Raw genomic sequence first — 27,134 nt, forward strand, 5'->3', positions numbered from 1 at the left:
TCCGTTGAGTTGTTGGCGCATTAATTAAATTTAATTAAAGGCGTTTTGCAACATTTCCGGGTACGTGGCCACGCTGCCAATTGCAAGGCCACATCTCAGGCGAAAGTGCCAGCATATCCCCCTCGGGATAACAGTGCGAACTCTAACCCCAATCGTCCTTGCGACGAGGCATGAAATCAATTTGCGCAAAATGGCATTCGTTAATTAATATTTGCGGCAGCGGCATTAGCAAGTGGGAATTTATGCTTCGGATGAGAATATATTAATCTATTGAACAGACTCAATACTAAACACATGCTCTGATATGTGCACAGGATTATTAGGAAATTCGTATACCACACATTAAATTGGATATATTAATGTCTTTTGCGTATATAAGTGGATAGTCGGGTCACTGTGAAATGCTTGATATTATTAGGTCTTGAACATGAAATACCCCTATCGAAATAGGTTCCAATAATGTACAAGGTTCTTGTTCAATACATATGTTTTTCATTCAATTCATTAAATTCCCCTACATTTGTTCCAAGAAGTAATCCACGCCATTATCCACAAATGGAGCACCCACTCCACAATTAGTTTCACACCATTTCTTTTGATTTTATTTATTTATTAATTCTTCACTGCAGTTGTTGGCTTATGCTAACGTTATTTTTCATATTCTTTTTTTTGGTTCGCTCATAGTTTTAAATTTTATTAATCCCCTTGGCTGAAGTCTGTTCGAACGCAAACGAAATATGATTTCTAGATTTTTATCCATATTCTTAACATAAATAGTTGTCATGCAGTTTTATGTACAAATACGATGGCAAATATTTGGGCGCCCCTCGATCGCTCTCAGTGCGCTCGATCTAATACTAGGATCTGTTTAAAGTTTGAATATAATTCAGTTACGTATATGCGGGTTCTTGATCTATCGCATTTTCCGAATATTTCCGGCTGGGTGAGTAAACTTGGTTGGTTAGTAAATAGTATCGACTTGATTCTACGTATATATGTTCGTTAGGCATTAGCTAATAGTTAATTTGATTTGAAGTTTTTGGACCTCATCGAAAAGGTCAGCCTATGGATGGGTTCTCGTTGCAGTTGCTTCCCAGTCGGAGTGAAACAAAGGTTATTTAATTTTTTCGCATTCATTTTAAAATCGCATAAAATTATATAATACACAATTCGTCACAACTAAACTTAAACTAAAATTAACAGAAGTTTTAGCATAAGGGTTCAAACAAAATATTAATTTACGCGCTAATTTGCTAGGCCGTCCAAATGAGACTAAACATTAAACTTAAACCAAACTGAAACGCAACAAAAACAGAAACGGAAACGTAAGCGGAAACAGAAACAGAAACCACTCAGTTTCCTTCAATCAGGTGTTGAAACAAGGCAAAAGGCTGTCACCACCCGTGAATATCACTCGAACCGGGGGGACTCGGAAAACATAGGATAATATGACAGTGGTATTCCCATAGAGAAGGATGTGCGCTGGGGGGATGCTGATTTTTGGTGGTGTCTGGTTTTGGGCAAAACGTGACTTCAACTCTGTCTGACTCGACTGCTTTTAGTGTTAACCATACTAGATACACATACATTTAGGTATTTATACATACACATATAAGTTCATAGTTGTATATATTTGTAATATATATTCATATATATCAATGTCAATAATTGTTTATGTAAATACGCGCTGTGTAAGCCATCCGCTTCGGTTGTGTATAATAAATAGATTTTGACTTTAATTCAACTTGCAATCCGCGAGAGACTATGCTAGGTAAATTTAATTTCGGGAAGTTTGAAATCTACGTATATGGGTTCTGCCGTTCGTCCTCTCTATATCCCTCCCTACTTGGCCTTTTCTCTGTTGTTGCAACCTTAAGCTAATACGTATTTTAGAGTTTCCTTTCTGTTTGTTATATTTTGTAGATTTCTAGGCCCTTGCGCCCAGTACACTCTCCGCTTAACTGTAGTTAATTTAAAATTTTAGTCACTGGCAAACGACATTTAATTTCTCAGCTCCATCTTACTCCAATTTAGTTTCTTGTTTCATTATTATTATTACGTATTTGAAATCGTGATTATGCTTTTGGGTATGTTGCATACCGTTCGTCCTTACAACTGGTATTTATGGAAATATTTGCGCAATTGTTTTGCATACTTTTGCTGCTTACTTGTTTACTTGCTTGCGCGTTGAGTCGAATTAAGATTAATATGGCATTGAAGAAATCATTGTATTCAAGCGTTGGCATACAACGAAATACAGCAAACACACAGTAAACACATCACTTAAACAAAACATTGGAAGAGGGTTTTTTTTCGAAAAACATAAACAGAAATTTCCAATAAATAGGTAGATACAAAACGTACGCTCTATAACTCTATAGGTAAGTATCTTTAATCTGTAAGCATATCCATATAATTATGTATTCATATACCGTCAAACATAGTCGAACGTGGCTCTAAATATCGAACTAGGTTATCCTACAGCAGTCGCAAATAATTTTACACTCGAACTCGCCAAGCTGCCTTCTTCGCGAACCCCCTCCCATTGGGAGTGGGTCGATGTCGATGGCTGGCAACGGAGTCCTTTGACTATCAAAAATCGCTCATTTCGTCAATATTCATTTTTATATATAGATCGCGTCTCCTGCTAACTCCTGCCTTAAGCATTTACCGCTATTCTAAGTAGTTCAATTTATCCATTAATATTACCAAGTTGGGCCCCGTTGGCCCAGGGGCTCAGCACTGGGGGTTGAATTGCCAATTTAGGGGTTGGACTGCGCGAAAGGGAAAGTATGGAAGAAGTGTTGGATACACAAATTCTCACTGGAGATCTGAAAGGGAATCGCATGCGTTGCACTATCAAATAGGCCTCTGCATTTGGGGAAACCTCAGAAAGCTTTGATCCGAGGCAATTAAACCCTATCCAGCAAATCGCCCCTGGGCCACCGCACCCACTCATTTGCGTGTGTGTAGGTTTGTAGACTTATCCAACTATTTACTATGTAAAACTTTACGTATTTTAGTTATCGAGTTTATCTTCTGCTTGCTATCCCGCGCATTACGCAGACGAAGAGACGAAAAAGAACGCCAGACGCTGGTGCCGGCGATGGTGGCTGCGGTGGTGGTGGTGGTGCTAGTGGAGCTAGTGGTGCGGCTGGTGGAAGATTGGCTCGTTGGCTCGGCTGGGGGGCGACTGGGGTCAGTTTAGGAGTTGACCTTGCTGACCGCCTTCAGCAGGTCGTGATTGCTCTTGTCCAAGGCGCTCATCATGCCCAGATTGCCGCCCAACCCACCGCCAATGCCCGGCCCAATGCCGCCCACTCCGACACCCACGCCCATGCCAAGGCCGAGCTTGAGATCGTTCTGACCCACCACCGAGTGGTGCAAGTGGCCCGGATTGTGTGCGATGATCGAGTGGTGGTCCTGCGGCTGTTGTTGCTGCTGCTGGTGCTGTTGCTGCTGCTGCTGCTGTTGCTGCTGCTGTTGTTGCTGCTGCACTTGCTTGTTCTGCTGGGCGGATTTCATCGTCTCCTGGGCCTTCATCTTCTCCTGCTCTTCGCGATCGCGTCGCGCCTTGATAGAAAAAAGTAACAAAGAGTTAGAAACGAATTTGTGGCGCCCCCGGGGGGGACCGAGTTAAACTCACCTGTTCATTTATTTCCTTGACAGCACGTAGCTCCTTCTTCAGTTTCATGCGCCGATTCTGGAACCAGATCTTTATCTGGCGCTCGGTCAGGCAGAGGGCGTGTGCGATCTCTATGCGCCTTCGCCGGGTCAAGTAGTGGTTGAAGTGAAACTCCTTCTCCAGTTCGAGGGTCTGGAAGCGAGTGTAAGTCTGGCGGCCTCGTCTTCGGGGGCATCCGTTGGGGCCTGCGGAGGAGAAAACAGAGAAAGTCGCGTCAGATGGTGGTGATGATTTTCAAGATGATGTTGTTGCCCTTTTTTGGCAACGCCTAATGAGCTGCAAAAACGCCGTCAGACAGTCGAAAACGGCACTCTGGCCAGCTGCAGCACATGTCAGGCGTCGCCACATGATTTGTGCTTGGGGATTGGGGAGCTCTGCTGCACTGCGAATGTCTGGCTGCGAATTACGAACCAAAGAAACAGTTTTTCCAAAGGGTGAGGGGTGCGGGGTGAGGCGGACTGACGTCAGCCGTTGCCGCCACAGGACATCGACTCCCCGGGGTCCATTGCGGACCTGATTCCGCTGCGGATTGGCATCGCACGCAGTGCGTGGAAGGGTGAAGCAACCGACACCGACTCGCCCAGCAGCAGGTCTCGCCCTGGTGGCCAGCCAGCCAGTCAGCCAGCCAGCGCTTTTCCCCGATTTTCTCTGCATTCCATTCTCTACTTTTTTGTGCTGCTTCTCTTTTTTCTTTTATTTTTTAGCAATTTTCCATGCTACCTGTGCGAATTTTTTGCGCGACGGTGCGAAGATGCGCCCGGAATGGGCACAGGCTCCGTGTTTATGTTACGGAAATCAAAAATTCGCTATCTACAAATTGCCGTCCCAGTCCCGGCCTAGCAGCCTCTCACTTTTACCCGCTTGCCGTTTTATGGCTTTCATGTCTCTTTTTTGCTGCTGCCTTTGTGCAGAGTTTTTCTGGCAAAAGGTTTTCATGTCAACGGCAATTTTTTATGGTTTGCAAGTTGCGATTTTCCAACGGCAACCGGCAGACAAAGTAAAAAAGGGACACTTTTTACGTAATATTATGAAAGGTGCAGATTTTGTAAATCTTCATCGGTTGCAGTTGTAAATCATTGGGATTTTTTCTATGTTCCGCTGCATTTTTTATGAGATTGAGCAGTTGGCAAAATATTTACAAACGGATGAGGCCGTGACATTCGAATTTACCTGAACTGATAAGCAGTATAGGTGAGTCACTTTTGGTAGATGCAAAAAGTTATTTACCTTACAAGTTAAATTGAACTAACATTATCTATCAAAAAAATATATGAACCGTTTTGATTTTTTTATTAGTACGGTATGTAACGTTCAAGAAACTCACAAAATCTAGTAGTTGTTTATAGAAGATTTAAAAAATTACTGCCCTTTTCAAGACTATTATCAAAAACATTGGTTTAAGTTGCAACTGGTTGATTTAATCCTATTACAAGAAAATTAAACTCAAATTAAATTGCTTTAAATTAATTTCTTGTTCCCTCAACGCCCTACATTACTTTTAATTTGAAGAGAGCGGTCGTAAAATGAGTAAAACATTGACTGTGGAGTGGACAGGAAATAGTGGAGGGGGCGAGGAAAAGCAATTTCAATTCTAATCAACCCCCTTTCCCTGCGATCCTGGAACCAGGAATACCAAACTAATCTAAATTATTTACACGCTACAATGAGCAGCTACAATTCGTCCCATAAATCACGACTCCCAGGACACACGCGCCCCTAAACAAGATTTACGACCCCCGCAATGGCCGCCGTGGCACCCGTGCAGGTGCGAGCGAGATGGCCGATGGCTCGCAGGACAGACTGATGGAATCCAACATGGCTGCCGCACAGGTAGACACTCACACACACACACAAACAGAGACAGGGGCAAAGAGTGAGAGAGCGTTGGCATGGCAACGCCTGGGTCTTGTTAGTGTGTGAGTGGTGAGTCGGCGCAGCCAAACCGGAATTTCCAGAGAACACTCATACGTGGAGTGGAGCTGAGCGGAAAAAGGAGAGCGCTCACTTTGAGTCACGACCCGACTCGGTTATTGATTTTCCAACGCCACTGCATTTCCACTCAATGCTCAAAAACTATTTGAAAAGCCTTAAATCCGCTTGGGAAAAATACACAATCGACGGTTTCAATTCGGGTTTTGGATTTGAGTGAGTCTGGGAGAGCGGCTTTGTGGGGGTCTTTGCAGGGTTCATTGATCTTCTCAACAATAAGGAATACATTAAAATTATGAAGAAGATTATTTATGTTTCGTAAATATAAGCGGAGTATTTGGGAGATCAATGGGAGTCTGAGGAGTGGGGTAAAGTAATCACAGATGTGAAAAATATTCATCTTCAGAGTGAGAGTTTAGGTTTTAAGAAATATATTTAGAAGATTAACGTCAATACCACAAATCAAAATCTGCTTACAAATCCAAATCAATATGTAAGGTTAAATTAACTATAACAAGGTGCTATAATTAAGATTCATATAAAGCGCATTATTGAAACATGTTTAAAAAACAAGAAAAGTATCTTATTCTATTATAGATACAAACAAACTTTAATTAGTAACTAAAAAATCAAATATATCTATAATTTAAATTAATCATTAATAGCTTCTCATTAATCAACAAATATTTATCGGATTCTACTGTGTATTGTATATTTATTCGCTCTACTCTGACGTGACTAATTTTAGATTAGGTGAGTCAGCAACTTAGACAAATCTCGGAACATTTGTTTATGCATGAAAATACATTGTAAATTTATTTATAACTGCCTTGTTTTTCTGACCACTATTTATAGATCAATTTATTAAATATTAAAATCAACTTTTCAGCTTATAATTTTATTTATAACTGCCTTGTTTTTCTGATCATTATTTGTAGATCAATTTATTAAATATTAAAATCAACTTTTCAGCTTAAGTTCCCGCATTAGATTTAGGGTATTCGCTGACTTTCAATTGCGCACTCATCGATAAATAAGCTTTAAACGCTTCGATAGATTTGACAAGCGCTAAGCGGCTGTCTTAAGTTTTTATTTTCGAGTTGAGGTGGCCGGTCGAACCGGTCCGTTGCACAATTGCTAAGGAAAACCATTTTCCAATTAAAAATCAATTAGCGCGCCATAAATCGTGGCTGCAATTGACTGAAGCGGCGGTCGGGTAAACAAAACGGCAAAAAGCGAGCTAGGGCAAGGGAAATCTGTTTCGGAATCAGAGGAAATTCCAGACGCGGTGGCGTTGGCGGTCCGGATCGAAATGGGTTACTCTGCTATATATTCCACAGATCGGCCGAGGGAATCCGAGAGGTGACAAGACAGCCAGGAAAGCCGTCCCAAGGCGCCGCTGTCAACGGTGCGAATGGGCCTGGGAATGGTTATGGGAACGAGAATGGGAATGGGAATGGTTATGGCCCAGAGCCGGGGACAGCGTCTATAACAATGACATTAACAATTAAAAATATTAATAATCATAAACGTAATTGTTCAATAAACAGCGGCGCGTATAAATAAGCACAAAAACATACGAAAACGAGACGCTGAAAAAACACAGCGCAGACTGAAACTTATGATGACATAAAAATCATAAAAACAATTCAAAGCGTACAATAAAGATACTCACACACACACTCAAGCGGGCGGGTTGGGGGAGTGGGGGGTGGTAAAAACGCCATAGTTTGCCCAAGTATCTGCCACTCTGGGTATGTGTGTGTGTGTGTGTGAGTATCTGTGTGGCCATTCGAAAGTGGTTCCGTGGGGACGCTGACAAGTCTTCGAGTCTTGTTTATCAAGCGACACAAAATTGTACAACAAACAAACATTCGCCGTTCGAGTATTTCGTGTTTAGTGTTTGCCTCCTATTTTCGCCCATCCCTTTCTAACGTTCTCGCTTTCGTTTTTCGGTAAATAATAAACAAATTTACATATCGCTTGACAAAGAACTTTGAAACATTGTGGCGTGCTCTAGCGCTTTGTTGTTTCAGTTGCCGGCAATTAGTTTGAATTTGGATTCCTAGCTGGGTCAAACTGTTTGCCGGCAAATAAATTTTCTGATTTTGCTGCTGTTGACCGTTCAAGTTGGGGGGATTGGAGAACTTTTCCCGCCTCCGACTTGTTTGTTGACTTTTGGCGCGCAAATTCCGCTGTGTATTTGCCTTCGAAACGGAATTTGTGGAAATCTTGTGGGCTTCGTACACTTTATGGGAGTGTCTGGGGAATATTTAAATATTGCTGACCCAGCTAAGCGGCCTATTATTTCAGGCCGAGGGCATTTTAAATTTAAAAGTGCTTCTCTATGAGGTTTTTAGATTACAAAATTATAATAACAAAATGCCTAAATTTAATAACTATATTTGATCGAAGTATAACCATAAAAACAAGTTTGTTGAAAGCTATTATATGTCAAAAGACCAAAGAAATTTTATAATTCGATTAGAGGCTTTGAGTGTTCACTGGAAAAACTCAAATAAAAAAAGCAAGAGGCTTCGGAGATAAAAAAAAATTATCAAGAAATTTAATTTGACTCTTCTCATAATATTAGATTTATATTATATGGAGTTCTTATCAAAAAATTATAAAAATCTAAGCGAATATAATATTTTTCCGTCAACGAACTCGTAAAAATTAAATAAAAAAGCAATTGTTACCTAGGTCTCCAGATATATAGGTTTAATTTGTGTTTTTTTGTAGGCTATTATAGACTATTTTTCTCAGAAACCCATGTTTCTTCTGTAAAATGTTCTTAACATAATTTAAAGACAAGATACTAATAGGGAACAAGGCATCCGAAAATGTGTACGCATATTTATGCCATCGTATATTTATCTCGTTTCTGGTTTTTTTTTGGGAACGAAGAAATTTCACTGGCTGCGTATGTTTTATGCTGATTTGTTTATATTTGGTATGAATTTTCGAAACTTACTTCCCGGATGGCATGTTGAGAGATATATAAACAAAGGGCAGACATTTAACATGCCCGAAGATATAGAAACACACGCCGAAGTGAGGAATGTTTGGGGTCGCGAGGGTTTTGTGATGGCTCAACCAATTCTGCCCTCCGCCAGTTGGAGGAGTTCATTGTTTTGCGGAGACGATCTTTCGGGCATTTAGCGCAAATTGCAATGTTTCCCGGGTTAAGTGACATCCCCGGGGAGCTGTTCTTATCCCCCTCTACGCCCCACGACTGCCAGGGATATGCAAATGTGCGGAATTCGTGGAGCGACGAAGACTAATTAAACTTTGAAAGAAAAGCCGCTTAAACGCTGTTCCGACAAGACTCACGGGCAACATCTGGCGCCTTTGTGTGGCTTTTAGCGAAAAGGGGGCGGATGAGCAGGATACTCAGGATAGGAAGGGGCGGGGCAGGTAAGCGCCGCCATTAAATTGCGCTCATGCTCGACTTTTTGGGGGTGGCTAAAAGCAGCAGCAGCAGCAGCAACTCCTGGCTGCCATTGCAAATAATTTATGTTTATTAAATTTATTTAAATTTAATCAGTCGCACAGGCATTTCGTTCGCCAGAGGGCGGGGAAAAGTGGGTGGTGTCTCGTTGCGGAAAACCTGGCTGCGGAAAAGCCTGCGTTAGGGGGATGCTTCTTCTGCAATTTATGTGCAGCGCGTTGCCAATGTTGTTGTTTGCGCTATCAGATCTGCCACGCCCCCTTCCCCCACTTCCCATTTCCCCTGCTAATTGTGTGCTTAATCTTGGAAAATATATGGCAAGCTGTCGCTGTCTGTTGTGTTCTATTCAGTGGGCGAAAGCGAAGAAAATTCCCGGCAAATGTTGCAAATACACAGGCTCCTGGGGGATTAATATATTCTCATCAAATATTTCACGCCATTATTGGAATTACTCCTTGTTGCTGCCCTATCTAGAAACGAAGGGCTCGCGGACATGGGGGCATGGTCTATTTGAATTTGCAATTAAAATGGTATCATGCTCTCAAAGGACGTTGTCGGAATAAAGGATTAAATAAAACGGAAAACTGTGCGTGAAAAATTAATAAATTTAGAGTTTCCTTGGAGAATTTCCATTTTAAAGTGTATGCGTAAAGCAACTTTATGTCTTTTAGTTAAGTAACCGGTATCACTTCTGAAATTGTTCTCTATTCTACATCAAAATTAAGTTACAAGAGGAGAACGGTGTTCAATTAAAGATAATATTTGTATATTGAAGAATAGTTTCTAATTTTTTTTAAATTCAGTGATCACATAATAATAGGCAAATATTTTGATAAAGTTTTAAATAGTTGTTATTTACTTTTGAGCTTTTTAAAGATAGACCCAAAAGATACAAAAAAAGACGGACAAATATTTTAAAAACTATATTAAAGTTATAAAACCATGCTGATTATTTGAGGGCTTTTAGATGAATTCCTACGCTTTTGGATTCCAATCTTATTATCCAGCCATATGCCTTATATCACCAAAATCTTTTCAAACCATTCCGTACCGTTACATTATCGAATGTAATGAATGTTCTCATATGTTTTTCCCATTATCTCGCCAGATAACCATTTGCAGGCCGAACTCTCGGATATTCGCACTGTATCCCAGAAAGTGCAGACAGCCCTTAATTCTCACTCAAACCAGGAGCCATGGTAACTCAAGCCAACATGGTAACAGCCTGAGTTTTCCTTTTCCCGTTTTTCGTTTTTCCTTTTGCACCCAGCAATGGAAAGAGAGAGCGAAAGAGAGAGCGAGTGGGATGGCGAATAACGGCAACGGCAGCCATTAGAGCCATTCACCCTTACTGTCTTTATGGCATTTTTAATCTCGTGGGTGGTTGGCGGAGCAACCTTACCGCCCACCGCCCCTGGCATTTTTTGCACGCACTGCAAACACGAGGGTGTGATAAGACAAAATACCCGACATAAATGTGAAAAATATATGGCCAAAAGTGAAAAGGGAAAACGGAAGAAGCCAGCCGCAGAATGTGTGGGGTTGCCGGAAAGCCTTGCGAAAAGGAAACCGGAAAAATCAGACTATTCCTGGGCTCCATACCCCCCTTCCCCTCCCCCTCCCCCACACCCACCATTCAGAGCATCGTTCCGAAGTGGTTCCAATAAATTTGTTGGCCCACCCGGACAGAAGGAGAGGCAAAGAGCAGTTCCGGGCGGGGAGCCCAACTAATTTTGGACGGACGGACAGCTGTGGAGCATTTGTAGCGATGGCCTATAAATGGCATTAGGCGTCTAGAATTGGTAATCCGCAAGATTTTTGCAAACGGCTTCTGTTCCCGGCACTTCTTCCTGGGACACGTGTCGCTAACTGACCGCAACTCGAGCACCCTCAACGTATCTGAATCCCCCGACTGTTTTTGTTTTCGTTTCTGTATCTGCATCTGTATCTGTCGCTTTTCTATCCCCGTCTGTGCGCCGCAATTTAATTGCAAATGAAAGGCGTTTAATGTGCGCCGACTGCTATTAAAATCGCCGCGAATCGATGCGACACAATCAACGGCCATTCAATGATCACAATGAAGTGGCGCCAAAGCGACTCTCTCTGTATGTGAGTGGAATTAGTTGTCCCCATCTGTATCTGGAAAAGTATCTGTATCTGTATCTGTATCTGTATCTGAGCGAGTTGGTATGCGGTGGGTGGCCGGGTTCATCAGCACTTTTTGGCTTCTTTGTTGGGTGTTCTTTTCGGAGGATAAAAGAAGACAAAGGGCAAAGGGAAACTAAAATTACGATTGGAAGTTTTAAGGCATATTGCATACTCTTTGCTTTAGATGTAATAAATTAATATTTCAATAAATTTAACGACGGAAAATTATCAAAATAAAAATTGACTTTTGTATTATTCCAAACATTCAGTTCATTTTATTTTTGATTTTTGCTGTATTTTAATACATGCAGCTCATTTTAATTGTATGTTTGAATACAAGCGATAAAAAAAAACTTGTTTCCACTTTGTTGTAAGCCTTAATTATTTAGTCAACATTGGCCACCTGAATAATTATTTTTTGTATATAAGCGGGAAATTTAATTGTATTATTGTCACCCGAAAGTATCAAATGAAATAAAATGTATTCCATTGATATGATCAATTATTCTGTTGGGTATTTCAAATTTTATCTAGCCACATTTTTTCTTTGCCACCCAAATTTCACATAAAACGACTGAGAGTCAAGATACCCTTTCATCCCAAATAAAGGGTACCAAAAAGGTTCTGAAGCAGTAACCCAACTGCAATTGGCCTCGTCTTGCCCTTTGGACGCCTCATTGGCTTTGGCATTTTGGGAAAGGCGAGGAAAATGAATTGAAATTGATTGCCTTCATTGGCTGCCACCGCCGTTTTTTTCTTTCTCCTTTTTTGTTTCTGTGGCCGTTTCCAAGTTCATTTGGTCGTTCTATGAACCTTGGCAAGCATTATATCGACTTTTATTGAAAATACATATAAATTGAGCCAACTGCTTTCGACTGGGAACGCATTTTGGTATTGTTTTTTGGTGTTTTGTTTGCTTTGGTTGGGTTTTCCTTGCCTTTTTCGGCCCGTTTTCCCAACTGCGTTCACGGCCCAGTGCACACGGGTCCAAGCACTCAGTGTATACATATTCCTATTTGGTGAAAACAAACACGAACTCCGGATTCCTATTCCCATTCGAATGCAGAACTTGGGGGCAGATGTCGGCCATAACTTAGATTGCGTGGGCCGACTTGAAACGATGACGTATTAAAACGCCATTCGGGGAAGCACCCCCGCCCACCGCCGTCCCCTCTCTAATCCCCCCTCCCCCATTCTACCCGCAAACGAGAACGTGACACTTAAATTCGTATAAAAAGCATCGATCGATCGATGCGGGTTCTATATTTACCTAGGCGTGCGCATAACTCATGCTTATCCCCCTCGGTTGGAAATTTCATTATAATACCCACAGAAACCCCCGTCTTTAGTTTCCCCCCGAAATGCCAAGGTGTGGTCCTGTGGGCTCCTGAGAAATTGATTGTTGTCTCTGCTCAGCGAGACGACGGAGCTCCGCAGACCGCAGAGAACGAACCTCACCCATTAGTGTTTCCAATCTTGAACTTCCCTTGGAATTCTCTTTGGCCGACAAAGTTGATTAATGGCTCACACACACTCGCACAATTGGCCTTTTGTTAATGGCTGCACGAGAGTAATTTGAGAAAATGGTGGCTGATGCTGTTGCCATGATCCCGGAGGAAAGTCTTTTGTCACCGACAGGTTTTTATTTCCTCCATTGTTGGGCCCTTTCAAGTTTGTTCTTTTCACAACTATTACATACGAAGCTCTGGAGGAGCAACTCCAATTACCTGAATTGCTTCATTAGGAAAGGGAGAGAGGGAAAAGGGAGCGGAAGGATTCCCACAAAAGCCAACAACTGGAATAACGAGTTCCTTGAGGGGAGGATTCAAATAACACAATAGGTGCAGCATTTTCTATACTCCCTAAGTGAAATCAAGGAAAATTTCTTTCGAATTGTAGCTGAACAACGTAAAAGATGTGCCCATAAATTTAAGAAAACCATACAAATTACAATTTATAAAAACTGAAAATTATAATTTGAAATGGGTTAAGATAAAAACTCAATTTTATTATTATTAAACCAATTGCCTGCTCATTATAAAACTGGTTTCAGATAGGAAAACTGCCTTGCCTAAATGCTCTACTACAAATGCAATTACCTCGTTACCACTCGCATTACCCAATGATTATGGCGCATCAAATAAGCTGAGTGCATCATAAACACTCTAATCTCAGCAATTAATCAGAAGAAATAATAAATTTAGCCGCAAGAATCGCACAAAAGAGTGCACTAACCGACACCGCCACCGACTTGTTTAATTCTGTGATTAAATTAATATTAACTACTCTCTGTCTTCAAATTTATCGCAACAGGAAAGTCTGGGGAAATGGTCGCAGTCACGCATTGCACGCGATGCGGAAAATGGAAAACTGCGAAAATGTCGCACGCCAGAGCCAAGTTCTAAATAAAACTTTGTGTAAATTAAATATTTAAGTTAATGGAAATGGCAAAAGTTTGCCTAGTGATGGTTTTGTTTGTTCCCACATATGTGCACAGAGAAAAACTATATATACCTAAAGAGGCAATACAAAATTAAATATGGTAGAGAAAATAATTTAAAGGGGACAATTGTATGAGTAATACATTTAATAAAACTAAAAAATAATTAATAAAATATAAATCTATTAACTTCATTTGATTTTTGAACCTATTTTTCTGGCTGTGTGGAATTTTAGGGGGAATAAACTTTGATTAAGCGTCGGCGATGGGCGGAATGGAGTCGGCAATCGTCTGTGGAACGTGTGCGCTTTTAATTTGATTTTGTCTGGGCCAAATTTACATGTCTGCTGGCCCATTCCAAACGCCGAAAATCCGCGCCAGTCTGGCTGCCATTTTGTCCTTGTCTGTGGTTCTGTCGGCCTGTCGTCCGTGGTCCCCCGCGCCGGATCCTTGTAATCCAAACCCCTTTGCCAATTTGCGCCACTTGGGCATTAAAACCGCAGATTAACAGCCGCACGGGGTAGTTAAAAAAAGCAGCAGCAACAACAACACTCGGAGAAACGTGTCATTTCGAATTTTCCGCCGCCGCAGGGCGAAATGAAAAAACCGAAAAAAAATACTACAACGACACAAAACGTGCCGATAACACGGTGTCGCACACTCTACCCCCTCACCCCTTCTGATCAGAGGGAGATAGCTGTGTAGAAAGAGAGAAAGAGCAAATGTAAATACAGCAACACCAAATAAAAAAAGAGGAAAACAGAAAACACAGGGAATCGGAAATTAAACAAAACCGAAACGAAATGGAATTCGCTTATCGCGCCTCATAAATTAACCCTTGCCAGCCGTCGTCCATGTTTCGAGCGAGATAGCAGCACAGATGCAGACAGAGAGGGATGCTGAGTGGGTGGGTGGGGGTGGTGAGGGATCTTAACCCCAGTGGGATCAACGTTTATCTGCGAGATGGCGGATCTTCGCGCCCCCAGGAACCCCTGCCAATGACATTGATCGCCGCCACAATTGAATTCAAACATTGATATTGCATTGATTCCAACCGAGACGAGTTCAAATCGAAAGACAGTGATTTGAATTGCGACAGAGATGGCCAAACAGGCGATGAAAGAGAGGGCCATAGAGATAGATCGGCCTTTGTGACAATAATTCAATTACCCGGCGGGCGAGCTTATCGCGAGCCGCAATTATGGCTTGTAAAATTAATAAAAATAATATATTTTATTATTCCATTCGCGCCGTTATCGCTGTGCGGGAAATGCGAATAAATCATGCCATGAAGATAGATAGTCACTTTGTCGACTTCGAAAAGAATTAAGTGATTTGTTTTATAAAATAGCCAGGCCATTAATTGTAATGGTGGCAAAAAATCTTGAGAAGAAAATTAACATTTTACATTATTTTTCATTAGAAACTGAATTATTTAATCGTTTTTCGCTAAAATTAATTTATTAAGCTTTAAGAGACTTGGAAAAATATTTGTGTTTGTATTATTGAAAGCTTGCATATTTAAAGAAATATATTCAGCAATTCTTGACATATATTCGTTGAATAAAATATGAAGACGTAAAAACAATTAAAATTTAACATAAATTGTCTGTAACTACGTTTTTATGGCTTCTGTTTAACTAATTATTAGCTGTTATTACTTATGTAGCTACATTTTTTAGTCATTAATTATCAGCGCAGATTTAGAATAACTTTCTTTACATTAGTGCATAAATGATAAACACTGTTTATTAAAATGACTTAATGACAGTTCCTTAACTTTCCATCTAAATTAAACTGCACTGATCTGCTAAAAAAAATGTTAGCTAAGAAAAGCAATTTTCTTGAGTGATCTCGCGATTGCAACCTTAAACCAAAACAAAAAACCACCACAGCAATCTATGCAGATTGGCAACTGAAACTCGGTGAGTTAATTACTTGTCAAACAGCGGCTGTTAGTGCTGTAAATTGCCCGAATGACTCCGCTCAACGCCAACGCCAGTGATTTATTTACAAAACAAACACCAGAGGATCGCCAGTGGAAAAAGGGGAGCCCGGGGGCTTGAACCCGCTCGAATATCAAACGATCTGTGACGCCCAAAGCTGAGCCGTGGCACGTACTTCTGCGGCAGGGAACTGCGGCACGAACGCTCCGATTTCACTCCAGTCCCAAAGACCAAATACCAAATACCAGAGACCAGAGGACCAGCAGGCCTCCAGACCAGAAAACCAGACTATTGGGACATTGGCCGCAATGTTTGCCCAGTGGTCGAGCGCAATTAAACGTATCGCAATTACATGCCACACCAAAAACAAGGGGTAGGTTGTTAATGTCACTGTGGGTACCACTGTGCGTATGCGCAATGTATACACTTAAATGGTTGAATTCATTTCCTAATCGATAAAACATCACTGAGATTTTTAATGGCGATTACGCAGGCTCGGAATGTAGGGTTTAATGTAGTGCTCTCGAAATTCATATCCATAAATATATATGATCTAATTTGCCTTATCAATGTTTCATTTTTCATTTTATTATTGACTATTGATTGAGATTGGGTTAGTTATAAAAGTAATAATGGGTTAAATTAGATGATTCATTCTAGTCAAAAAAATGTTTAAAACTAAATCCGATTGAAATATATATAATTTAAAAATATATAAATCTTAAATGTTTTTAAGACAGCTAGTTTTGTACCCTTATCCATTATTTCTTACAACAATGCAACGCTTTGTTCAATTAGACATTACAGTCAAAAACTAATTGTAAATTGCTTTTCGAAATTGTGGGACCCACTATAATCACGGAAATAAACTAGACAGTGAATTAATAAACACACTACTGTTCCCGATTGTTATTCGACTACATGCCTAATTCATACCCCAACTAATGGAAGGCGCCATTAACTCAAGTGAAATGTGAATGGGCATATAGATGGGATTGGAATCGGGAATGTGAATGCCGATTAATGACCGGCTATTGTAACCCGCAATTGACAGTGGCTACTCGTGTTTGCGGCTGCCCTTGTCGTTTGTCGAACTAATTAAACGCGGTGGTGATTCGCCAAACAATCAACGCCATTATCGGGCCCATAAAACGGGGATCGTTCGGTAGTGGCCACAACTTCACGATCGTTATGCACGGCACAAGACCATGCGTAAAATCGTAAATAGATCATAAAACGCCCATAAAAAGCCGTTTAACGAGGCCCAGAACAACGGGCCCATCGCAGATCGGCGATCGCACAAATCGATCAATCGAGTCCAGCTTTGAGTGAGTTTTATTTGTCTGACACCGTCGAGTCCGACTCCTAAAATATTCGGCCAATTGTTATGGACAACGGCAGCTTGAATTTTGGGGGGCCCCAACAATGAGGATGGTGATTTACGATCTTGGACGAGTACTTGACCGGCATGGTTGAGTTACCGGTGCAACTTTCACAGAGTTCGCTAAATTAGCATAGAGAGCGAGCAGTTGCCGGATGTCTAAACCTTTCGCAGACCATTGTCCGCCCTCGGATATTTGCCAGAAAATGACTCCGATAAACAAAGAAATTGGGCAATGAATAGGACAGGGAAACGGGACAAAGGATGAGGGATTTATGACAGGACAGCGGGAGTCTTGTGACGAATGAGTGCGGCAGATTGCAGGCTGCATTTCGAATTCCGCAGAGAAGGGTTCTTCGGCGGGTGAAAGTCGCCGGGGCCGGCAGGTAAATCATATTTTTCAAGGCCATTCGGCAGGCAGTAAAAAACGGCTGCTTTCCGTCATATTCCACGGCTGGTTAGACCGATAACCCATTGGCTCAATGCCAGTCGGGATATTAACTTCAAGGGTTTCCGGTTAATTGCGGTACTTACCGTTGAAATCGCCGCAAACGACACGCTCGAAGGGACTTCCCATCCAGTCTGAAATGGCAGAGAGAGAGGAAAACAATTAACTTTTGGTTTTTCATGCAGTTTTTCTTAGTTGCTAAGGAGTTGTGCTCTGCTCCCCATATGCTGAGCTGCTAATGCGAAATTCCGCGCCAACAGCCTTGAGCGCATCACCCCGCTGAGTAATGGAGCGACGATCCCTCAAATCATGTCCCCTGCTGCCCCCTCGTCCATTCGTGCCACATGGCAGCTTTCATAAACCACTCAATCGGGTCGTTTTCAATTTAGTTGTCAGCGCCAGCCACAAAAAGCAGAATTAGCCGGGCCACTGCAGCCAGCGGACCACCGGCCGAGTGAACCTCTGGCCAGTTGAACCGGCTCCGCTTAAAGTAGACCACGATGGTCCAAATGGAGGAGGAGATGGCGGAGATATGGCAGGAGATATGGAGACGATGCGGAGGGGACGACTGCGGGCAACGACCAGACCGACTCCTCCTAATTAATAAGCAGATGAAGCTGCTCGGCATCGTTGGCGCATTTTTAATTAAAATACACAAATTTCTGTGCATTCGCCTGTCGTTGTTGCCACTTTATTTGACACACGGACGGACGGACAGACGGACGGGCCATATCTAATATGTACAAGATTCTACAGGCCGAGTCTTCTTTGTCGCATTGATGATTGCACAATTTATGGGCCAGACTTTTCTTATCTGGCCAAGGCAGTGTTCAGTCTACACATAGACAAACTAACAGACATAAACAAACTTCTTAGAAAAGATTACAATAATTCTTATATAATAACAAGAAAGAAAGCTAACTTCGGGCGGAGCCGAAGTTGATATACCCTTGCAGAATATTCTGTAAATTATATTCTCCAAGACCGGATCGGTTATTCATATGATGCGTTCTTAATACTCATAAAAAATCCCAACTTCCTAACTTTAAAAACACCAAAGTTATGTCATTTCCAATCGTTCAGTTATATGGCAGCCATAAGATATAGTCGGCCGATCCTTATGAAATTTGGTAGGTTGGATTGATTGGCCAAAAATAAAACCCATAGAAAATCCCAACTTCCGATCAATCAGTTATATGGCGGCTATAGGATATAGTCGTCCGATCCTTATGAAATTTGGTAGGTCGGATTGATTAGCCTAAAATAAAACCCATAGAAAATCCCAACTTCCTAACTTTAAAAACACCAAAGTTATGGCATTTCCGATCGTTCAGTTATATGGCAGCTATATGATATAGTGGCCCGATCCGGCTCGTTCCGACTTATATACTACCTGCAATAGAAAGACAACTTTTGGGAAAGTTTCAAGCAGATAGCTTTAAAACTGAGGGACTAGTTTGCGTAGAAACGGACGGACAGACGGACAGACGGACAGACGGACGGACAGACGGACATGGCTAGATCGACTCTCCTGGTGATGCTGATCAAGAATATATATACTTTATAGGGTCGGAAATGTCTCCTTCACTGCGTTGCAAACTTTTGACTGAAATTATAATACCCTCTGCAAGGGTATAAAAATAACACTCCCTTTATGAAATTAGAATCGAAAATGGCAATATATAACCAAAAACTACTACAAATGTACTTGCACATTCTCAATTTCACTATTTATTAAAAACTTATACATTTTTAAATGCATTATTTTTTGAAAGGATTTGATTTTTATCTTTTAACAAAAATAATATGGAAGGATGTTTTTATATAATTCCTAATAAATTGAATTTTTAACTCAGATGAATAGGTAATGAATATTTTAATTTTTATTTCAAAACCTAAAATTTAATCTATTTTCCCGCCAGTGTACTCTTCCCCCTTTTCTTATCCATCTTTTCATTTTCTCCCACAGCACGTGCTGAGTGTGCGAATTCGCAGAGTGAAAGACGTTGGGAAAAGCTTTTGCCATTTTCATGCTTTGTCGGACTGCGCTTTTCCAGATAATTAAGAAAAGTTAACCTCTTTGCTTTCTTATCAGCATAATCAGGTGCAGGCGCGCCGTTCCACCCATTTTCCGACTTTTCCCCTACTGCACTCCTCGGCAACATTGTTGATGTTGCTGCCGGAGTCGGTGCAACGATGTGAAAATGAAAATTCATTCAGACGCTTTGGCGTAAAATATTAAAATTCATTAGTTAAATTGCATTTGGCAAGCATTCAGCTGTAAAACGTTGCCGTTGTTGCAGCAATGGTTGTTGCTGTTGCTGTTGCAGTTGTTGATGTTGCTGGTGCGTCCGGGTCTGGGTCTTGGTCTTCGTCTCGGAGTTTTTGGGTGGGTTCGCAGGCTTGGCAAAGTGAAAGCCAAACGAACCGACTTTTCCGGTGAAGGAGGATGAGGTGCAGTGGGACGATTCTTGTGCGATTCACATGCAACTGCCTGGCTATAGTGCTGCTTACATATATATATATATATATGTACATATATATGGACAAGTTTATGTACAGCATGTGCATTTGAGGGGGGAGGGCCAAAGGGAGGGGCTGCGTCGACGTGTCGCGCACTTGGCTGCCATAATGGCGTCATGCTCGTATTTACTTTCATCGCCGCCAGTCGCGTCTCTATGATCTCGTTGACAATTTTATCGCCTTGGCGCTGTGAGCAGAAGATATGCAAAATATTTCATTGTGCGAAATACCGTTTATCTTCCCAACCGGCCGATGCGGCGGGTTTTTTTATTATTTTCTTTTTACGCGCCAACAGGTTTGGCCTGCAGAATGTGTGTATCTATTTGCTTGTCGGTCAAATGGGTGTGTTAGCCACATAAGTTTTCATAATTTTTCGGTTCTCACCGAGCGAGAGGCCTCACCAAAATAGTTAAATTGATTTTTAATCTGCATAGATTAATAAGAGCGCTGGTTATCGATTTACCGACACCCAAATCTGGCTAATATGTAAATTATAAAGCAAATCAAGCTGGTGTTCATCGGTTTTTATTTCACTTGTAAAATATCTTCACGATGGAATCTTTTTTCTGATTATCTTTTATACAAGAAATATTCTTGATGTTTATTTTGTTTGAAAACCATGTTTTAATAATGTGTTAATAATATTTAATGTGTTCCATAAATATTTAAAACTGATATTTATTTTGTGTTGTCAATATACAATTTCTAAGGGACTTTCATACACTTTCCACCTTGTTTTCTGATATGAATTCCATTATTTGAGGTCTGTCTGCTAGACCATCAATTGATAATTACTTATACTGTTTAATTAACATGCCTAAGTCGTAAATTCAAATGAAATCCCAGTGATTCCGAGTAAATCCATCGGGCGATCTTTTCTCTATTACGGCGACCGATGTGCAGTCTATAACTCAGGCCAATTGACAGTCTATTCATATGGTGTCCGCCATTAATCAGGAGGCATTCAACCCGCGGGGCAGCAAGGAAAACTGAATTCGTTCAATTTCTTGTGCACTGTGGAAATCGAGTGGCTGGCTGAGAAATAATAAATAAATCTGGTGTGCAAAAATGCGCGGAAAAGGCGAGCGGATCGCGTAAATTAAACTGACCCACATAAATTTGAAGCGAGTTCGCTCGTACTACGTTAGCCGCATAAAAAGAGCGGCGGCCGAAAAGTATCTGTATCTGTATCTCTGGGTATCTGGATTTTGTATGCGCGGGGCACATCCAGTGGATTTTTTTGTTTTTGGGCTCTATGTGTCGGTGTGGGGCAACCTTGAGGCTATTTAAATTACAAATCGACGCGCCAAACAACACGACAGACAAGAGAAGCATTTTTCAAACTATTTTAATTTTTATTTACTGCCAACTTTTTAGCTCTTCGTTCATTTCGTTTTCGGATTCGAATCGCGCTGGAAGACTTATGCGAAATAAACGACTTGGAAGTGCCCCGCAAAGTGTTCATTATGGATTGGAATTGGAGGCGGAATGGCGGTGGAAATGGGAATGCTATTGGAAATGTTTGCGCCACGTTAATCTAATGTTTATATCAGCGGGCCAAGATAACCATTCACTACACTTAAAACAAAAAAATATCGAATAGCTCAAAAAACTATAACAATATATTACCAATATAAATGTATTAAATAGAACCAATTATGGCTTTGTGAAATATGAATAAGTTTATGTTTTCTAATAAATTTAAAAATGAATAAAATGGAATCTTTTACATAAAACTTGAAAATTAAATTGTATTCAAAATAAGTTAAACATATATTCCATATGGTTGTTTTGGGTTCTTTATTTGTATCCCTTTCAGTGTAAGTGGCCATGATTTATATGTACACAAAATTTTAAGAGATTGTTAGTAGATTGTGTTCTTGATTTTGGACGAAATACAGTTTTCTAAGTGCATGGATTTATATCTGATTTAAAATGATTGACATGATTTACTTATCGAAAAAGAGAATAAATACACTTTTGATTTAATATGCAATTCGTATACTTCAGTGTAATAAAAATATGTGCGGTTGGGAAAGATGTTAAGTGATTCTTGACCTAAGAAGACTTTCTTTCTTTAATGGATATGCTTTGAAGATCGTTAGTTAATCATATTATTTGGTTTGCTATAAAAGAATTTGAATTTCAAATGGTTTCATTTTTTAAATAATAAATAATAAACCATTTGTGGTTAAACCAAATAAAACTTGTCATTTAAAAGCGACAGATCATGAAGAGTAGAAAATGCCTCCTAGGAAACCAACAAATTTATTAAAGGTGATTGCTTTCATGTGCAAGACCCATGACACGTCAGTATCTACTATATATTGAATTTCATTTGGAATTTCTGAATTGGGATGCTGTTTTTTCCACCCGTTCGTATGTATTTAAATCCCCAAGATCACCTCAGCGATCCGTGACTCACCTGTAAGTGTCATCCAGGGATACCGTGGCAGATCGGCGATGCCGGCTCCGCCCGCTCCCCCTGCCCCCGGCATCACGCCGGAGGCGGGCTGTGTGCAGGCGTTGCCCAGCGAGTCCACTCCGATCGCTCCGGCACTGGCCGCGGATACCGCCGAAGCGGCGGCGGTGGCATGCTGATAGAACTGCGCGAACTGCGCGGAGGCCGAGGCAGGTACGCTCATCGACTGGTAGCTGTTCATCACGGTGTCCGTGTACCTGCTGCAGGAGGGAAAATAAAGAGAGAGAGAGAGATGATTAGCATGGGAACGAGCTGGTGATCCCTACTCCTAGCACCACTGCCACTCCCACTCCGACTGCCTTCCAAAAGTCAAATGCTAATGAGCTGCCTGAAGCCGGACCATTTGCATTCCCCCTTTTGACTGCGGTCGCCTCTAATTGCACACTAATCCCAAACACGCCCACGCACAGCAGGGTTCACTGTAGCTGGAGTGGCCACAGTGGTACTAATATGCAAATGGCCGCAGCGGAAGGTCAGCGTGCGTGCGAATCTCGTGTCCGGCTACAAATTGCCAGTGGCCACCGCAGGCTGCTCTAATTTTCCCTCTTTATGGCCGTTCAATATGAATGGCCGGTGGCCGAGGGCGAAGTGTCCAGGGTCCCAGGACCCGGGGTCCGATAATTAGAGCGCATTCGAAACGGATTTGCGGTTTTGCGGTATTTGCAGATTTTATTGAAGGTTTCGACAGGCATTTCCGCTCGCCAAATTGAGAACATGAGAAACGAATTCTTGGAAACTGACTGAATGCACCTTTTTTTGATAATTAAAAAAGATTCTTCTCTTGATATAACGTATTTAGTATTACTGAGTGGTCATAATATGAAATATATCATTTTTTATACCCCTTACAAGGATAGAAAGAACGCTATTCACAGACAAAAAAATAACATTTAGAACAGTTGAAGAATTTTTTAAGTGGTCTTGATATATACTTTTTGAAAGACATATTTGCCGCACGATAAAAAATAAAATAATCTTCGACTTAGGGAGGTTCGAGATATATTTACTATAGAAATTATACAAATTAATATAGTAAATTTAGCTGGATGAATTAAGAATGTCACTAATGAAGTGCATTTGAAATGGACCCCAAGTATTATTTAAAAAAAATATTTACACCTAATTTCGTTGGAAATGGAAGTGGTAGGTGGTATGGCTCATATTCTTGGGAACAACCTCCAATATGCACTTTTACTAACCTGCACGACTTGTCCTCCAGTCCGGTGAACCCGGCCATTCCGGAGAGTCCTCCGTGGCTGCTCGGGTGATTCGACACGTACGGATACATCTTGCTGGTGGGGATGGCAAACGAGGAGCTGGCCGCAGCGGCGGCGGCGGCGGCAGCGGCTGCAACGGAGCTGGCCGCGGATGCGGATGCGGATGCGGATGCGGAGCCCGGCGAGTTGTCGTTGAGGCTGCGGTGCAGCGACGAGCTACCGGATGCCGAAGGCGACGGGGAGCAGCTACTGTCGCCCGCTTGCGAGTTGCCCGCCGACGGGGGCGTTAGCAGCAGTTGCTGGTGGGCGTGGCCGTGCGAGGCGACGGCCGCGGCGGCTAACTTGCTGATGTGGTGCTGTTGCTGCTGCAGCTGAAGGGCGGCGGACAGCGAGGAGTATTGGTGGTGCTGCTGTTGCTGGTGGTGCAGATGCTGCTGCTGCTGGTGGTTCAGGTGTTGCTGCTGCACCTGGGGGTGGTGCTGCTGGAAGGGCGACGAGGAGGAGACCGGCGAGTGGGGCGATTGGCCCAGATGTTGGCTCAAATGGCTCGGCGAAAGGGATCCTCCGCTCAAATTGAGATTGCTGCTGTTGTTGTGGTTGCTGCTGCTGCTGGGACTGTTGCTGCTGTTGTTGTTGGTGCTGCTGGTACTGGCGTTGTTGTTGCTGTGGCTGCTGCTGCTGCTTGCTGAGACGCTGGCGGAGGCAGAGGCGGCGGCGGCGGCTAGGGCGGCGGCAACTGCTGCAGATGACGAATTCGGGGGGGTGGTGGTTAGGTGGTGCGAACTGATAAACGGCTGGAACTGTGGATACTTTGGCAGCATACTATCGAAAACAAATTTTGACATTGCACATATTTTGCTCTCTGGCCGAGGATCGAATCTTCGGAATTTCGTTCACTTTTTGTTCTTTTTTCGTTTCGGAGCTTTCTTCGAGTGGTTCGAGTTATTTATCTGAGTCGTTTTGGTTAATGGCTAGATTGAGTATTTGGTTTTTAAGATTTTAAGCATTCTCTTTGTGTGGCTTTAACAAATTTGGTTTGAATTCAGCAGAGAAAAGAGCGCTTTCTACGATGAGAAGCCGAAAATTGCAGCTATTAAAATGAGCACTAGTTGAAACTTTTAAATGTGCTCTATTTGTGAAACCTTTTCAATTTTCTATTGACCTTATGCATTCGAATTTATGAACGACTGAAATTAAATCCAGAGCAACCCAGTGGTGATTACAACTTATGCAAACGGATATAAATATTTTTATTTCAGAACTGCAAAACCCTGTTATTGATCAATGTTTCTCAAGTTCTAAAAACTTACAAGATAGTTATCTCTTATTTTCTACATTAAAAAGTATTTGTGTGATATAAAATTCCCTTCATTTGCAACTCAACCATTAAATGTTTATTGCATACTCCCCTCTTGACTTAACTTTACTATATTATAATCTAATGCAAACTACAATGGAATAACTATATAAATCACGCCAAATTTATCGAATTAAAATGTACTAAAAAGAAAAATACTCTTCGCGTCAAATAAAAACGCTGCATCAAATGTGATAAACAAAAAGAAACAAGGGGAAATAAAAAATATATACTGCTTATAAAAATGGCTCGGAAAACATAAAAAGAACATTAGCCAAATTGAATATGTTTAGATTGGACATAAATCTTTCGGGTAGCGCGATACAGAACTCAAGTGGAAAATATATATAGTCCTGATATTTTATATATTTTTCAGCTAGATTTCCCTGCACAATGCCAAAGGGTTAGTATGGGAGCTAGGTTTTTTTCAAGTTAAATCCCAATATTAATATGTACTATGTGAGATGGCAAATAGTTAGTAACTTTTAGATAGATTTAGTGTGGAGATATAGTCAAGAAACTTTGCCACCTGCCCAACTTTAAGCTACTTTTCTCGATTCGGAGAAGTGAAATGCATTTCGTTACCTTTCTCGGGTTTTCTCTAGCGAACTTTTGGCGAGCAGTTTGTATTTGTTCAACTTTGCAGCTTTTCTGTTACTTTATTTTCGCTCGAAGCTGGCGAATTCACAACGAAATTTGTTAAATTTGCATATGGTCTCGGGTTGCGTTGTTGTGGCAGCTGTGGCACAAGTATGTGTGGGGTGTGTGTATCTCTTATTTGTTGTAAAAGCAATTAAAATGCGGTCATCAATTACGCGGAAATTCGAATGGACGTTGTGCCGGCGGGATTTCGTACGTGTGATTTATAGGCGCGCGATCTTTTTTAATGGCACTCTTGTATTTTTATGGCAGAGTGAGTTTCCCTGCGGCTTTTAACGACTTCTCAAGTGTGCGTGAGTGTGTGTGTGGCCGGAGAAATGCTTTCTCCTTACGCTTTGCTTTAATTACTTTGTTTAAAATGCCATAAAACACTTTGCAGGTAGAACTATCGAACTCCGGAACGAACCTTTTACGATGTCAACTTTATGGCTTTTTAATTTTTATGCACCGCACACACAGAGTTATAAACCGAGTGTTTTGACAGTTTTTTCGGTTTTTCGGATTTTTCACACAATATATATTTTTATGCGCTCTATAACAGTTAAGTGACAATAAGCCGGCGGCCGAATCGGAACAATAAACACGGCGAATCGGAAACTGAATTGTATGGTCGTATAATCCGAATCGGAATCGGAGGGCCGAGAATCGGGCAAGCCAAGAGTGGAGAGCTGAGTTCCGCAGACACTACTGCGCGCCACGATAATAAATATTATAATAAAACGAAATTTTTAAAAGAGTATAAAAATTTCGTGTAATTGGTAATTCTTGCTGCCGGCGCGGGCAGCGACGTTGGCAGAGGCAGCGACTGCGGCGGCGACGCTTGAGTCGTTGGAGACTTGAGTTTTGTCTGTCTGCGGATGGGGTTTGCTGTTTTTTGTTGTTGTATTTTTATTTTCTATTTGGTTTTTGTGTTGTTTTGGGGAGACCGCTTTACGCGCGAGAAGAGAAGCGAAAGCGAAGGCCGCTGCGAACGTCGAGCGTTGTGGCGTTACGAGCAGCGAAACGTTTATGGCGCAATACAAAAGCCATGCGAGCGTTCTTATGGGCAACTGGATGCTGAGTCTGTGACAATTCATTTCGACTCACTCACTCGCGGATATTCACTCAACGCCGACTGCGGCGGCGGCGGCAATAAGAAAGATGGCAGCGCAGCCGGATCATATGCCTGTCCCGCTCTAGCTCACCATTTACTCGAGCCCTGCGCTGCCATGCCTCTCTCTTTCTCTCTCTTTCGCATGATGGCCGCCTCGTCGTCTTGAGTGAGTTATTCCATTTGAGTGGCTTTTTAAGAGCTTGCTTTATTTCCCGGTTTATAACGTGAGAATGGCGAGCGCTGAGCGCAACTATTTGAGCCTCGCTTTGAGTGGCTCGCTTTTTAAGTGTTTTATGCTTTGTTTGGCCAAATGTTATTGTTGATCAAATTACCCTGCATTATTCATGCCGAGTGCGGCGTTTGAGTGAGTGCCT

General features: G+C 41.7%; 1 protein-coding gene across 1 annotated transcript; it reads right to left on the reverse strand.

The window, feature by feature from the left end:
• Window positions 1–1,114: 1,114 nt before the first annotated feature.
• LOC108047775 (homeobox protein abdominal-A) lies at window positions 1,115–26,696 on the reverse strand. Its single transcript, XM_017128124.2, has 6 exons — window positions 25,593–26,696; window positions 23,633–24,621; window positions 22,377–22,633; window positions 17,515–17,562; window positions 3,647–3,870; window positions 1,115–3,573 (listed from the first exon to the last, which is right to left on the reverse strand). Exons 2-6 carry the CDS (start codon window positions 24,493–24,495, stop codon window positions 3,205–3,207), a joined length of 1,761 nt encoding a protein of 586 aa, XP_016983613.2. The 5' UTR covers window positions 24,496–24,621; window positions 25,593–26,696; the 3' UTR covers window positions 1,115–3,204.
• Window positions 26,697–27,134: the final 438 nt, after the last annotated feature.

This window comes from Drosophila rhopaloa, unplaced genomic scaffold (genome assembly GCF_018152115.1).
Source record: "Drosophila rhopaloa isolate 14029-0021.01 unplaced genomic scaffold, ASM1815211v1 contig_155, whole genome shotgun sequence".
Classification (NCBI taxonomy): domain Eukaryota; kingdom Metazoa; phylum Arthropoda; class Insecta; order Diptera; family Drosophilidae; genus Drosophila; species Drosophila rhopaloa.

Excerpts from the sequence above, each read along its gene's own strand:
- LOC108047775 (XM_017128124.2), bottom strand. The coding sequence starts at position 24,495 with ATGTCAAAATTTGTTTTCGATAGTATGCTGCCAAAGTATCCACAGTTC. Across the intron at positions 17,563-22,376 it reads TCCCTGGATGACACTTACAG|ACTGGATGGGAAGTCCCTTC; the intron begins GTGAGTCACGGA and ends CTGCCATTTCAG. Across the intron at positions 3,871-17,514 it reads CGTTTGCGGCGATTTCAACG|GCCCCAACGGATGCCCCCGA; the intron begins GTAAGTACCGCA and ends TCTCCTCCGCAG.